Source organism: Tachyglossus aculeatus, chromosome 14 (assembly GCF_015852505.1).
Source record: "Tachyglossus aculeatus isolate mTacAcu1 chromosome 14, mTacAcu1.pri, whole genome shotgun sequence".
NCBI lineage: Eukaryota > Metazoa > Chordata > Mammalia > Monotremata > Tachyglossidae > Tachyglossus > Tachyglossus aculeatus.
Window position 1 is genome coordinate 44,194,627 of NC_052079.1, and position 14,364 is coordinate 44,208,990.

Here is a 14,364-nt window from a genome sequence, read left to right on the forward strand (position 1 = left end):
CTAGTGGAAAGAGCACTGGCCTTGGGGTAAGAGGACCTGGGTTCTAATCTTAGATCTGCTTCTGGAGTGTGTAAGCTCCATGTGGGCAGGGAATCTGTCTACCAACTCTGTTGTGTTAATACAGTGCTCTGCATACAGTAAGCACTCAATAAGTACCATTGAATGATTGATTTTACCACTTGCCTGCTCCTGTGACATCAGACAAGTCACGACTTCTCTATGCCTCAGTTCCCTCATCTGTGAAGTGAGGATTCAGTGCTTTTCCCCCTTCTTCTTCAACTGTGAGCCCCATGTGGGCCAGGGAATGTGCCCAACCTGACAAAACTTCTATCCACCCCAGCATTTAGAACAGTGCTTCACACAGAGTAAGCACTTAACCAATACCATAATTATTATTCTGTCCCAAGAGGATGTGATGTTCCATCATGACAGCCACTGATGTAATTCCACATGAATGCCCATGAAATAAAATCAGGAAAATAACCATCAGCAAGTAAAAAAAAACTACTCCCTTTGCCCTGGGAAGGCCAGAAAGTGTTAATTGCCAATGTGGAAGAAAAAATAATCAGGCGATTCAGTGTCTCACCCGGGCTCTCTTCCTCTGCCCCCCAGGGCAAGCTAAGTTCAGTCCAGACTCCAGGAATATGGGGGCAATAGTGCCATTACTGTGGGGCTGAGGAACCAAAGCATCCCAGCAGTGGTCAGACTGACAATATTGGATGGACTCCAGGGTTCTCCTGAAGACTTGCCTTATGAAGAAATGTTTTGAAGAAATGCAAATAATGGGACATGCAGGGAAAATTCAGTCTAAAAATGATCACTTGAATCCAGTGCCCAAAAAGGCATTTTTACAGAGAAAAGTTGGTAGCCTCTTCTATAACTTCTTGTCAAATGTACCAAAACACACCCAACCTAAGAGCCTTTCTGCTGAATGACTGTGGTCAGCCAGGTCGTGGTATTCCAAAGTGAGAATGGTCAAAGCACAAACTGAATTTTCTTTCCATTGATTGAGACAGTGATCCTCATTATATGTCTTTATGTTGGGTGGATGTGTTTTAGAAGAGAGCGTTTCCAAAAACATTTCCTGGAGGCGGTTTCATGGTGATGATGGTATTTGTTGAGTGCATATTACGTGCCAAGCACTATACTGAGAGCTAGGGTAGATACAAGATAGGTCAGTTTGGACACAGTCCTGTTCCTACATGGGGCTCACAGTCCAAGTAGGAAAGCAATCATGGTATCGATTGCTACTAGTGCTCTGTATACAGTAAGTGTTCAATAAATACGATTGATAGGCTAAATTAATGGACTCTCCATGTGTGTCTGGTTTAAGCACGTGCATACTCTTTGTGCTTTTTCAGGTAGTGTGTGTAGCTGATTCTCAGGCAGGTTTTAAGGTCACATTTTGTTTTTACTCTTGAGGTCTTTGATTCTTTTTTTTTTTTAGTCATATATCATCCACTCTCTATAATTAAACTGGATCCCCTACACGAAAAGAAGAAATGTTAAGAATGTTAGGGGGCAAGCTAACGTTTTAGAAGAATCAAGAAAGGTTTATGGTAGGCTACTAGAGGAGAATCTTTGTAATGTTAGGGGGTAGAACCAGGAAGTTGGATGTCAAGGTGGCATCCGTCATATTCCTCTAAGCATCTGTGGTGGTCACTATCAGATACAGAATAGAACATTCATTTGCAGTAGTCTTTGTTGTACTCTTACTGTGTGCAGAGCACTGTACTAGATAGACTGTTGGGAGAATACAGTCTACTGTTGATCCTGTACTGGCATTGCTAGATTGTAAATGCCACAAGAGTGTAAGACACTCAAGGTCAGGGATCTTGTCCATCAACTCTTTTGTACTCTCCTAAGCACTTAGTACAGTGCTGTGCACACAAGCACTCAATAAATACCACTGATTGATTACTTACGGTTTTATGTTCTTAGTAATAGCCCTTGTGCACGTCCTGGGGACAGTGTACTATATTAAGTGCTTTGAATGTACGAAACAAAGAAATGACATGTTCCCTGCCCACAAGGAGCTTATACTCTAATGGGGGAAACAGCGTATGTAACTGAATGTACAAGGAAGGGGGAAGAAGGATCAGAGTCACTGGAAAATTTTATCAATTACCTACGGCCAGTGGTTTGCGAAACATTTGCTTGAATTCAGTTGAATTCAATTCAGCAAGTCCACATTCCTCATTCATTGAAAGCCAGTCCACTGTGGTTTTCCAAAGGCAGTAAAAGGACTCAGCCACAACAACCAAATGAATCCCCTCCCAAAGGTCCCCGTAAGGATTGAAGAAGATAAGGCGATGAATATGGTCCAAGGGTGTAGTGGGGAGGTGTGTGTTGGGGCGGGGGGAATGATCCAAGGGTTCTTTACAGGAAAGTAAGCTGGTTTTCAAGCAGACACATAAGTCTGGGCATTCTCTTCTCCTGCCTGGTGTTCAATGACCCGAATACCTCTCCCATCTCATCTGACTTAGCTGTGTTTAGATTGTGGATTCACAATCAGTAAGTCAGTGGTTGACATTTCTCTAATTTTCCAGGGAGCTTTCTAACTCAGTGACCCATCCCATGTGTTATTCACCCTGGCAGATTTAATTGTTTTCATACCACAGAGAGACAATTAGGAACTTGATTGGAGATGAAATGAGCAAGACCAAAAGCTCCTTATTTTAAAACTGGTGGGTCTTCAAGCACCCAAATCTATTTTTCATCATATGTATTTGTGTGTTTATTTAGTCCCGTCTCTCCGTCTCAGGCTGTGACGCTGGACCTGTCAGCCTGCTCCTAGTTAGGCTCTGTCCAGTTCAGGCTCTTGTGTCTGAGCACAATTGCAAACTCGACAGGAGATGTTTTGGTTTAAAGGGAACCGGTATTCTTGCTTTAGAAAAAGCCTATTAAAGTTTTTACAGACTCCTCAAAAACAGTCCCTAAAAGTGGTACTTAAATCAATTACCATTGCCTTTTAAAAATACCAAATTAAAAATAGACATCTCAAAGGGGAGAAAAAAACATAAGAACTCTTTGGAAGTAGAGACTGGAGTCTGCAAGCGATATTTGACTTTTCCTGAAATCAGCCCTTGTCTGGCATAATTTATACGTACAAGAGATCAAAGGAAGGCAAGGAGAAAAAAAATCCTCGAAATATCCTGCCGGCAGATGGCAAACCTGCTATTGAGGGGGTTATGTGTTCTGTAATTAAGGAAATATGTGAATCAGGAGATATTTAGATTATAGTCATTTCCTCATTTTTGAACAGATTGATAATATCTGGGGAAAATCCAAACCTTGAGAGTAACATTTGGGATGAAAAGAAACAGGAAGGTAATATGCTCTGTCTTAAGCTCAGCCTGCTGGATCTTTGGACGGTTCCCAAACTTCAAGTGCTCAAGAACTTGGGCGGTAGGGACTCCGTCCATTGAGGTGAGCACAAAGTCTTCACCTTAATGGACACAATCCATCCATCAGTGGTATTTACTGAGTACTTACTGGTATTTACTGAGTACTGTGCAGAACATTGTACTAAGTTCTTGGGAGAATACAGTATACTGCTCCCCAGGAGCGTACAGTCTAGAAGGGGACACAGATATTACAACAAATTACAGCTAATTTTGTAAGTGCTATGGGACTGAGGGTGAGGTGAATTTCAAGTGCTTAAAGGGTACAGATCCAATTGCACAGGCAAAGCAGAAGGGAGCCAGAGTATGGGAAATTAGGGTTTAGTTGGGGAAGGCCTCTTGGAGGAGATGTTATTTTAATAAGGCTTTGAAGGAGGGGAGGGTGGTGGTCTTTTGGATATGAAGGGGGAGAGAGTTTTATGGCATTTGTTAAGCACTTACTATGTACTGAGCTCTGTTCTAAGCGCTGGTGTTCCAGATTAGAAGAAGGACGTGGGCAAAGAGTCGGCGTGAGATAGGCGAGATTGGGGTGTGTACGTGGGCGTTTGAGGAGCAAAGTGTGCAGGTTGGATTATAGCAGGAAATCAGTGAGGTAAGGTAGGAGGGGGAGAGCTAGTGTAGTGTCCTGCCTTACTACTCTCCGGCATCGTTTCTGCCCCCCTGCCTAGATTCAACCCCACTCATCCTTTCTCTCCCCTCCCGACAAATCAAAGTCGATGAGAGCCAACCAACCAGTTCAATCAATCTCATTCACTGAGCACTTAATGTATGCACAGCACTACTAAGTGCTTGGGAGAGTACAACAAGCGCTTAGTACAGTGCTCTGCACATAGTAAGCGCTCAATAAATACGACTGAATGAATACAACAATATAACAGACACATTCTCTGCCACAACAAGCTTGCAGTCTAGTAAAGAAAATGTTCTAAGCCTGGAAATCTTGAGAGGCTGTTCATTCAATCATATTTATTGAGCGCTTACTGTGTGCAGAGCACTGTACTAAGCGCTTGGGAAGTACAAGTCGACAACATATAGAGACGGTCCCTACCCAACAACGGGCTCACAGTGGAGAGAGCATGGGCCTAGGAGTCGGAAGGACCTGGGTTCTAGTTCTGGCTCTGCCAATTGCTTGCTGTGTGACCTTGGGCGAGCCACTTCACATCTCTGCACCTCAGTTTCCTCAACTGTAAAATAGGGAAACCTGTTCCCCCTCCTGCTTAGGCTGTGCCCCCCCCCCCCCCCCCATGCTGGACAGGTACTGTGTCCAACCTAATTAACTTATGCCTACCCCAGCACTTAAAACACATAGTAAGCGGTTAACAAATACCACAAAAAAATCTCTTAGGTGAGTTCAATGTTATAGTTTTGCTTGCCCCTAGCTTTTCACCTCTGTTTAACTCTTCTAACTAAAACCAGCTCCTTATGGAGTAAAGGGACTGTCACCTTGCCTAAATATTGTACAGAACAATGTCTGTCACCAGAAGGGGCTCAGTAAAAAATCCCAGGACATGATGGTCTAAAATGTGTGTTTCTAGTGGAAAACCTTAATGCCATACCTCTGCTGATGGGGGAAAGATGAGATTTTCCTGGCTTTGAATAGGGGCTTCTGCTTTTCCTGGAACAGTTTCTAGGACTGGAATTCGTACATTTGTTGCTAAACTGGATAACGGCTTTAGCTTCCTAAACTACAGCCCTGTGGTACTCAGGGAAGAGGAGAGAAATATCTCAGGTTTCTCATCTTTGCAGTCATGGTGATTTTTTTCCCCCAACCTTTGCATTTCCAGTTAGTGGTAAAATTAAACTGTATTGCTCTGTGTACCTGTGATGAGATACAGTGGTAGGTGCCGACAGCTTCCACAGCTGTGACACCATGAACTCAGAGGGCCTGAAAATTGTCTCTGACTGAAAAGAGCTGAAATGATGGACAATCACCTTGTTCTTGTAGTGAACTGGCCCTCAGGAATTGACTGTCTTCAAAGCCTTCCTTTGCAATTCAAATAGCTGAAACCAGCAGAACTTCTTTCTGAGTCCTCCTCCCATTTTCTTTCAAGTAAATTTTCTAAAAAGCAACAGTAAATGCCCCGAAGTCCTGGGACTCCCTGTCCCCTTAATACTGACTAAATATTAATGTCAAAAGTGGAAAAAGGATCGTTTGCTTAGTTGCCTTAAGCATTTATTTAATGTGGAGTTCACCCATAGTATATCCTTGTTATTTCCAGCAATTAGCTTCTATTAATTACCCATCTTAATCCATGTGAAGTGTGGTGATTGTTAGAGAGCCAGATGAATTTGGCATTTGCAGAACTCAGCTGTGTTTTCATTTATTACCCTGGGGAGCCATTTGGTGTTCGATGAATGCTATTACCCCCAGTGTAACTAGAAGCAGCGTGGCTCAATGGAAAGAGCACAGGCTTGGGAGTCAGAGGTCATGGGTTCAAATCCCAACTCTGCCAATTGTCAGCTGTGTGACTTTGGGCAAGTCACTTTAACTTCTCTGTGCCTGTTACCTCATCTGTAAAATGGGGATGAAGACTGTGAGCCCCGCTTGGGACAATCTGATCACCTTGTATCCTCCCCAGCGCTTAGAACAGTGCTTTGCACATAGTAAGCTCTTAACAAATGCCATCATTTATTATTTACCTGGGATTTGAATAATGCATTACTCTGTAAATATTTTTATATGTCTCTGCTGTTAGAATGTAAGCTCTTTGTGGGCAATGTACCTTATGCATCTGTTGTAGCTTCTGAAATGGATTTTTGCAGCGCATTGCCTCTGGGGGGCACACAATAAGTATCCATAAATGACATTTATTGAGTGCTTACTGTGAGCAGACCCCTGTAGTAAACACTTTGGAGAGTACAAGACAGTTGGTAGATATGATCCCTGCCTTTAAGGATGTTACAATCTAGATACTCCTCAGATCTAGATAGTGTCTTTGGTTCTACAACCTGGGAGTCAGAAGGACCTGGATTCTAATACCAGTTTCACCACTTGTAAGCTGGGACTCTGTAAAATGGGGATTAAAACTGTGAGCCCCCCGTGGGACAACCTGATCACCTTGTAACCTCCCCAGCACTTAGAACGGTGCTTTGCACATAGTAAATGCTTAACAAATACCATTATTATTATTATTCTCTTTGTCTTAGTTACCTCATCTGTAAAATGGGGATTAAGATTGTGAGCCCCATGTGGGACATGGACTGTATCCAACCTGATTAGCTTGTATCTGCCCCAGTGCTTAGTACAGTGCCTGGCACATAATAAGTGCTTCAAAAAGACTAGTGAAACATTTTCTCCATCATCCTCATCTTTCCTCCCAAATCTTTTTCTCCTCCTAACTTGCCCATCACAATTGCATTACCACTGTCTCGGAAAGACCCCATCCCTGTTATTATTCATTTATTCATTCAGTCGTATTTATTGAGTGCTGACTGTGTGCAGAACTCTGTAGTAGGTGCTTGGGAAGTACAAGTCGGCAACATATAGAAACGGCCCCTACCCAACAATGGGCTCACAGTCTACTCCTCCCTCTCTTTCCACCCGCTATTGGGTCTGTCCCAAGCTTCGGTTGGTTTTTTCTCCTCAGCATTTCCAGGATCCACATCTTCCTTCCCATCCAAATGGCCACCACACTGGTCCAAGCATTTGTCGTGTCCCTGTCTTAACTACTGCATTGGCCTCCTCACTGACCTCCCTGCCTCGAGTCTCTCTCCATTCCATTCCACACTCTGCTGCCCAGATCTCCCCACTAGTTAGAAATCTTCTGTAGTTTTCTATTCTTCTTTGAGCCGAGCATAAGTTCCTAACCATTGCCTTTTCTCTCCTTCCTACTTATCTGCTCTCTTCAATCAATTAATCAATCAATCGTATTTATTGAGTGCTTACTGTGTGCAGAGCACTGTATTAAGCACTTGGGAAGTACAAGTTGGCAACACATAGAGACAGTCCCTACCCAACAGTGGGCTCACAGTCTAAAAGACTTCAGTCTTCAGGCAGTCAATCAATAGTATTTATTGAGTGTGTACTGTGTGCATAGCACAGTACTAAACACTTGGGAGAGTATAATACATTAGAGTTGGTAGACATGTTCCCTCCCCACAAGGAGATTACAGTCTAGAGGATAATAATAATAATGATGGTGGTATTTCTTAAGTGCTTACTATGTGCCAGGCACTGGGGGGATACAAGAAAATTGAGTTGGACACTGTCCCAGTCCCATGTGGGGCTTACAGTCTCAATCCCCATTTTACAGACAAGGTCACTGAGGCACAGAAAAGTGAAGTGACTTCCCCAAGGTCACACAGCAGACAAGTTGCGGAGCAGGGATTAGAACCCATGACCTTTTGACTCCCAGGCCTGTGCTCTATACATTATACCATGTGGCTTTTTTTTATTTTAGGCTGTATGATTTTGAGAGAGAGCTGAGAGGGCTGACAAAAAATTGTACATGGGTGTATATATAGCATTATGGGCAGAGGTAATGATTGTGAAGAGCAGTGACTATATTCTTCAACATATTTAGAGAAGGGAATACAAATTTCTAACGTGAAATTTTTGCAGAAAGAACACTTTCTGCCAACTGTCATGGGATCCATAGCGGCATTTAAATATTCATCTCACAAAAGTCCCTGCCATTTGACTTGAGTAGGAAACGTAGTAGAGCAAATTTTTCATTTCCACAACTGTAACATAAAACTTAATTTAGAATGTTTCTGGCAATCATTAAAAGCCAGGGATTTTGAGGATATGATCCGAAAGGGAGATACACTGAGCTTCTGCCCTTCTATGGACAGTGCATAAAGCCCTGATCTGCCATCTTCATCTGGGCAGGGAAATTGATGGAGGGAAGGGAGACATTAGGGTGGGTGTTGACCCACATTAAATAATAACACCCCCAACCCTTGCCCCCACCCATCCCAGCCAGAAACAGGAACAGAGTGGAGAGAAAGGCTGTATGATTTTGTTTTTGTTCATCAAGGGATGCCTCCCTCCACATCCCAACCTCCCGGAGTGGGGGTTGTGATATGAGAGGCAGAAAGTTTTGAGAATCAGTGTGGCCTAGTGGAAAGACCATGAGCCTGGTCTAATTTTGGCTCCATCACATGTCTGCTGTATGACCTGGGGCAAGTCACTAAACTTCTCTGTGCCTCAGTTACCTTATTTGTAAAATGAGGATCAAATGCTACTGCCTCCTACTTAGACTGCAAGTTCCATGTGGGACAGGACCCCTGTCCATCCCAATGAACTCGTATCTACCCCAGCGCTTAGAACAGTGTTTAACACATACCATTTAAATACCATTAAAAAAGTACCATTTTTTAAATTATGGAGGGCCAGACACTGTGCTAAGCACTTGAGAGGACAACAGAAGCACAGGGCCTATTCCCAATCCACCAGAACAGTACACTCCAATATTTTGATCTTTCGGGGTGCCAAACAACATGCTTCCTTATGGTCTTCTTGTCTATGAATTTATCCAACCCAATTATGAACCTACAGATCTTTCCAGCCTCTACAACTTTCTGGGGGAGCGACAGGGAAGTGAACTGAGAAAGAGAGAGAATCATGTGGTCCTCTGCTCTTCACTCGGAAAGATCGGTCAAGGACTTCCACCTTGCAGCCTCATTCCAGGTTATATCAAAAAACAAGGGAACAGAAAATGGCAGAAACCCACTAGCTAGGCTTGCAAGCATCTGGAAGGCAATGACCACTTTTGTAATAACTCGGCACTCCGCCCAGAAGCGGGGACATCTGATCAAGACCCAAGTTGACAGTTGGGATCACCGAGGTAATCGGGGAAGCAAACCTTTCCAGTTTGGGCCAGGCAACCGGTTGGTGACTTGGTAGATAAAATGTCCAGCGGTGATAAAATGGAAGTTTACATTTGTCCGTGTCTTTCCACAGCTCGAGCTGTCGAACACAGCGATCCTCCACCAGATGAGGAGAGACCAGGTCACAGACACCTGTCGGGCCAACAGCGTGTCCAGCAGGAAACGCCGTGTGCTGACTCCGAATGACCTCCGGCACCTGGTGGTGGATGAAGATCACGAGCTCATCTATTGCTACGTGCCCAAAGTGGCTTGCACCAACTGGAAGAGAGTCATGATGGTCTTAACGGGCCGGGGGAAATACAACGATCCCATGGAGATTCCAGCCAATGAAGCCCACATCTCTTCCAACCTGAAGACCCTAAACCAGTACAGCATCCCAGAGATCAATCACCGCTTGAAAAGCTACATGAAGTTTCTGTTCGTCCGCGAGCCCTTCGAGAGACTTGTGTCGGCCTACAGAAACAAATTCACCCAGAAGTACAACACCTCGTTTCACAAGCGCTATGGCACAAAGATTGTCAAGCGCCAAAGGAAAAACGCCACCCAGGAGGCCCTGCGCAGAGGGGACGACGTGAAATTTGAGGAGTTCGTGGCCTATCTCATTGACCCCCACACCCAGAGAGAGGAGCCGTTCAACGAACACTGGCAAACCGTGTACTCCCTCTGCCACCCGTGCCACATCCATTATGACCTCGTGGGCAAATATGAGACGCTCGAAGAGGATTCCAATTACATCCTTCAGCTGGCAGGAGTAGGCAGCTACCTGAAGTTCCCCACCTATGCAAAGTCTACGCGAACTACTGATGAAATGACCACAGAATTCTTCCAGAATATCAGTTCGGAGCATCAGACACAGCTGTTTGAGGTGTACAAACTTGATTTTTTAATGTTCAATTACTCAGTGCCAAGCTACCTGAAACTGGAATGACGAGAGAGTGGGAGTGACGCCTGTTTTATTTAAGATTTTTATTTGTCCAAATAAATATAGGGGTACTGGGTTATTTTGTAAATTAAGATTTCTTTTTGAATGGTGCTGCGAGCAGCACAGTGAGAATTATTTAATTCATTTGTAGGGAAGGACAACTCTCTTGGCAGGCTAACAGAATGGTGATGTCCTCGTTTTAGAATTGAATACTGCAACATTGTTTCAAACTTTAATTGCGTTCTGGTGAATTTCATTTAATCATGCATTCATCAACTTCTGCCTAATGTTATTTATAGCTATTTAAATGTGGTCTCTGGGTAGTGGCAGCAGAACTCTAGTGCTTTGACAAAAGAAATATGTTTTTATACTTATTGGATGGAGCCCAAGTTCGGCCACTACTGTCTTCGGTATTAACCTCCGATGGAGCCGATGGGTAGCAATTGTTGAAAAATATTTCTTGAGTCTGCAATTTTGGAAGTTCTGGCAGCAATAAAAAGGTTGATACTGCACTCCAAAAAAACGACAAGCCTTCCATCTCGGAAGAGGAAGGATTAAGAGCTGATTTGTAATACTTTATAGAGATCCCTGATGGAGACAAATGTGAAAACTTGTAACCCAAGGCCAGGAAAAAGCCTTAGTGTTTGTTGAAGGTGGCCAAGGGCTGGCTTTAGCAGATTCCAAAAGGATTCTAAGTTAGGTAACGGGTGATGTGTCCGTTGCTAGAGATTGATTTATGTTCTGTATCGCCATAGGTGGGAACTGTAAGGGCCGACCCCCAAAGCCCCCAAAAGGAAGAGAGAAATGGCCCATGTGATCACGCTCTCTTCGTAAGTGGCAATATCCTATTCCCTTCTCAAGAGTTGTTGCCTTCACAGCCTGTTTTCCCCTAGTTTAGCGATACGTTCTATTTATTGTTCTTCATTAACACTCAGTCTGTGCTTCTGATTTTGCACCATTTCCTATTACACCAGGAGTAGAGTATGAGATACGTCCCTTTTCTAGAAGGTGTGTGGAGGTAGCAGCTGTTCGTCTTTCTGTACATAATGAGAATTTGTGGTGGCTTTTTGTTTTGTTGTCTTAAGATAACATCTAGTGCTGGAATGAATATAGAATTTCAAAACGGACTGGATAATTTATTCACAGAAACTATTAAAAGTGTATTATAAGACGCCTAGAAAGCTCAGTGAGCAGCAGTAGCGGCATCTCCAAATGATCTAGTGTCTATATTTAATGTGAGACATGAACCCATAGCGGTGGTTGAAATACTATTTATGAAATGTGACAGATCTTCTACCAGGTTGCCTCATCCAGGGAAGACAGCGCTGAGAAACAAAGTCAGCATAGCTCTAGAGATGTAAAAATGGACAGTCTATTCTACCAGGCCTATTTGCCTTGGGCTGAACCAGAATAGAGGAGGTCAGGCTTTCAAAGTTGAATGGGCACCGAAGCCCTTGCCATTTCCTTCTTCTGCCATACAGCACATCTAGATGGTCATCACAGGTGATGGTGTCCCCAAAACCCCCAACTGCTGATCTTGAATCAGAACAGGACTTTACTTTTCAAACATGACACCTTTTCCAATCAGGGTGGTAGCAACAAAGGTACTACTTAATCACGTGGGTGTGAACTTTAAGAATTGTGGTGGCCGGAATCCTCCTTCCCTCCAAATCCGGTGAGTTCTCCCATCCTAATATGTATATGGGAGTGGAGGGGACAGGGATTGTTTCCAATTTGATTATCTTTTATAGTAAATATGGCATTCGTTAAGCACTTACTATCTGCCAAGCACTGCACTGTTTTATCTATCCCAGTGCTTAGCCCAGTGCTTGGCACATAGTAAACATTGAACAAATACCAAAGTCATCATCTTCATGATTATTATTACCTGGAGGATCCTAAAGACATGTAGGTAAGGAGGAAAGAGGGGAAAGAAGGGGTGGTAATTGGCTGCCTCCTGCCTCGCTTTTGGGTTTTGCCAAGCAGATTGCTCATGGGAATTTTCCTTCAAAGTTTTATATCCTGTAGATGATGTCATTGTCACAGAGCCTGTCCCAGTCATCTAGCCTTTGGTATGTATTTTGGCTTTGAACAAGGAGCTCATGCGGGCTGGGATCGTGTCACCCACCTCTATTATATTGTTCTTTCCCAAGTACTTAGTACAGTGCTCTGCACACAGTATAAACACTCAATAAATACCACCGATTGATCCCCTTGAGCTGCAAGTTCTTCCACAAGTTACTAATGGGTTGACTGTGCATGCTATGTGTTGAGCATCAGTCAGGTTTGGGCCTGGCTTTCTTACTTTTCGCCTGTGTGTATCCCTAAGAAATGAGCATTTTCATGAAAGAGCTAACATTGCTGAATGTATTTCAGTCCAGGTCACCTGAGTCTCCCAGAGTTTTGCTTTGCTCTGAATGTTTTCCTTTCCTTTTGAAGTGTTGTCTTTTGATTTGACACAACTGCTTTGTATATGAGAAAATGGGGATGGATGGGTGAAAATGCATCTGGAAAAAAGGAGGAAGCCTGCCACTTAAAGGAAGAGAAGTGGCTCTGTTTTTCAAAATAGTACATAAAGCAAGGCTGTAGATTCTCTTTTGTATATTGCTGAGAGTTGATTAAATAGGATTTTATCTCTCACGTTCCAGTTCCACCCTCTTCGAGGGGTCATGATCTCTCTAAACGAGGAAGAATTGGCAGGTGATGCACAAATTTCTCCATCCCTCTATTTAAAGTGACCAGGGTCTGCTGCCTGATCAGTTCAGTGACTCAACTGTTGGCATTTATTGAGTACTTACTGTGTGCAGGTAAGTGCTTCGGAGGGTAGAATATGACAGAGTTGGTAGACACAGTCCCTGGCCTCAAGGAGCTCTCGATCGGCTCTTTCTATTGGAATCGGCAGAGTGTTCCAGATCCCAACATCCCCTCTGGCTCCTCTGTCCTTAAGACACCTATACCTGGTTTAGGACAAATCTAAAAGCCTTCCCCAAATCCAGAAGGCAGCCAGGGCTAGTGCAAACAACTCAGAAACCACAGGGGAAGAGCAAACTACACAATTTTACCTTCATCACAAAGTACACAATTTTACCTTCACCAGCAGGCAATTCTGGGTAACTCAGGACTTGGAAATTTCAGGTACCTCTTTCCCACCTCAGATGGAAACTTTATTTGACGTTCCAGTTTCTAACTTGTTCTCTTGATAACAGACCTTCCTGCTCCACCCCTAGCTCACCTCAAGGATGCCCGTGGTTTCCCCAGCAAGGCTGTGTCAAGAGCTAGCTGTCAAGTTTCATCCACTGCAACAAAAAGTGAATTTTTCCACAGGTTAAGAGAGCTTCTTAAAGTGGGCTGGCCCTTTGATGTTGTAAGGTGAACTGTGGCCTGCTGCACTTCTTCAGGTACAAAAGGGACTGTCTTTATGATTACTCTTGTTACAGAGAGTGTTATTTTCTTACGTGCATGCACAGTATATATTATGTACATATAATTTAACATCTATGTGGGTTTGGATTTTTTTTACCTATTTGTATGCAGTAGAAGGCTTGTTGTAGAAAACTCCTCGTATCTTAATGTACTGTTAAAGAAAGAAGCTGAATTATAGATTGCCAACAAAAGCGTAAACTGTCCGTGAACCTTCCTCAAAAAAAAAAAGCCATTCAAGCCTGATTATTTTTCTAAGTAACTTCAATTAAATTGAAGAAAGAAAAAAATGTTGTGTGTGTGGAGGTGTGGTTTCTTCACGACTGGGAAAAGGTTCTGGGTTGGCTTGATGATATCCGTGACCCTCACCTACGCTGGCAAAGAAGCTCTGCCAAGTCGGATGGGAATGCCAAGGGCTAAGCCTTTTCTCAGTGTAATAAATAGTACGAGGCGTTCCCACTGAAGGAGGGATTTTCTCCCAACTCTTGGGCTGAATTTTCTTGGCAGTGGGCAGCCACGTACTAGAACAAATGAAGGCAGGTGAGGAACAGGACCTGGGCAAGCTGGGCTTTTTATTATATTGGCCCAGTACTAGGGAAAGGAGTCAGAAGATGACTGTTCAGGTGGAATATAACTCAAACCCAAATGTGAGATTGCCATGAGAGCGTGGTTAGATACCAAGGAATAGCTTAGGTTGGGAGCAACAAATTTACCTCTTCTGGCAGGGTCTTAGGGAAACAGGTGAGCAGCATATACTCCAGACAACAGAAGCAGCTTGGCTCAGTG

The 14,364-nt window shown here is 43.6% G+C and overlaps 1 protein-coding gene across 2 annotated transcripts in view; it reads left to right on the top strand.

Annotated features, from left to right (window-relative positions):
• The window catches only part of CHST11 (carbohydrate sulfotransferase 11), a 218,116-nt gene extending 204,261 nt beyond the window's left edge, over positions 1-13,855 (top strand). The window contains exons 3-5 of one of the 2 annotated variants that reach the window (XM_038756781.1): positions 9,310-10,101; positions 10,914-10,988; positions 13,386-13,855. In XM_038756781.1, the coding sequence (XP_038612709.1) occupies positions 9,310-10,101; positions 10,914-10,988; positions 13,386-13,487 (969 nt within the window). In that variant the 3' untranslated portion in view covers positions 13,488-13,855. Of the gene's footprint in view, positions 1-9,309; positions 11,006-13,385 lie in introns of those variants that run through there. The other variant, XM_038756782.1, reaches the window with a different exon arrangement.
• Positions 13,856-14,364: the final 509 nt, after the last annotated feature.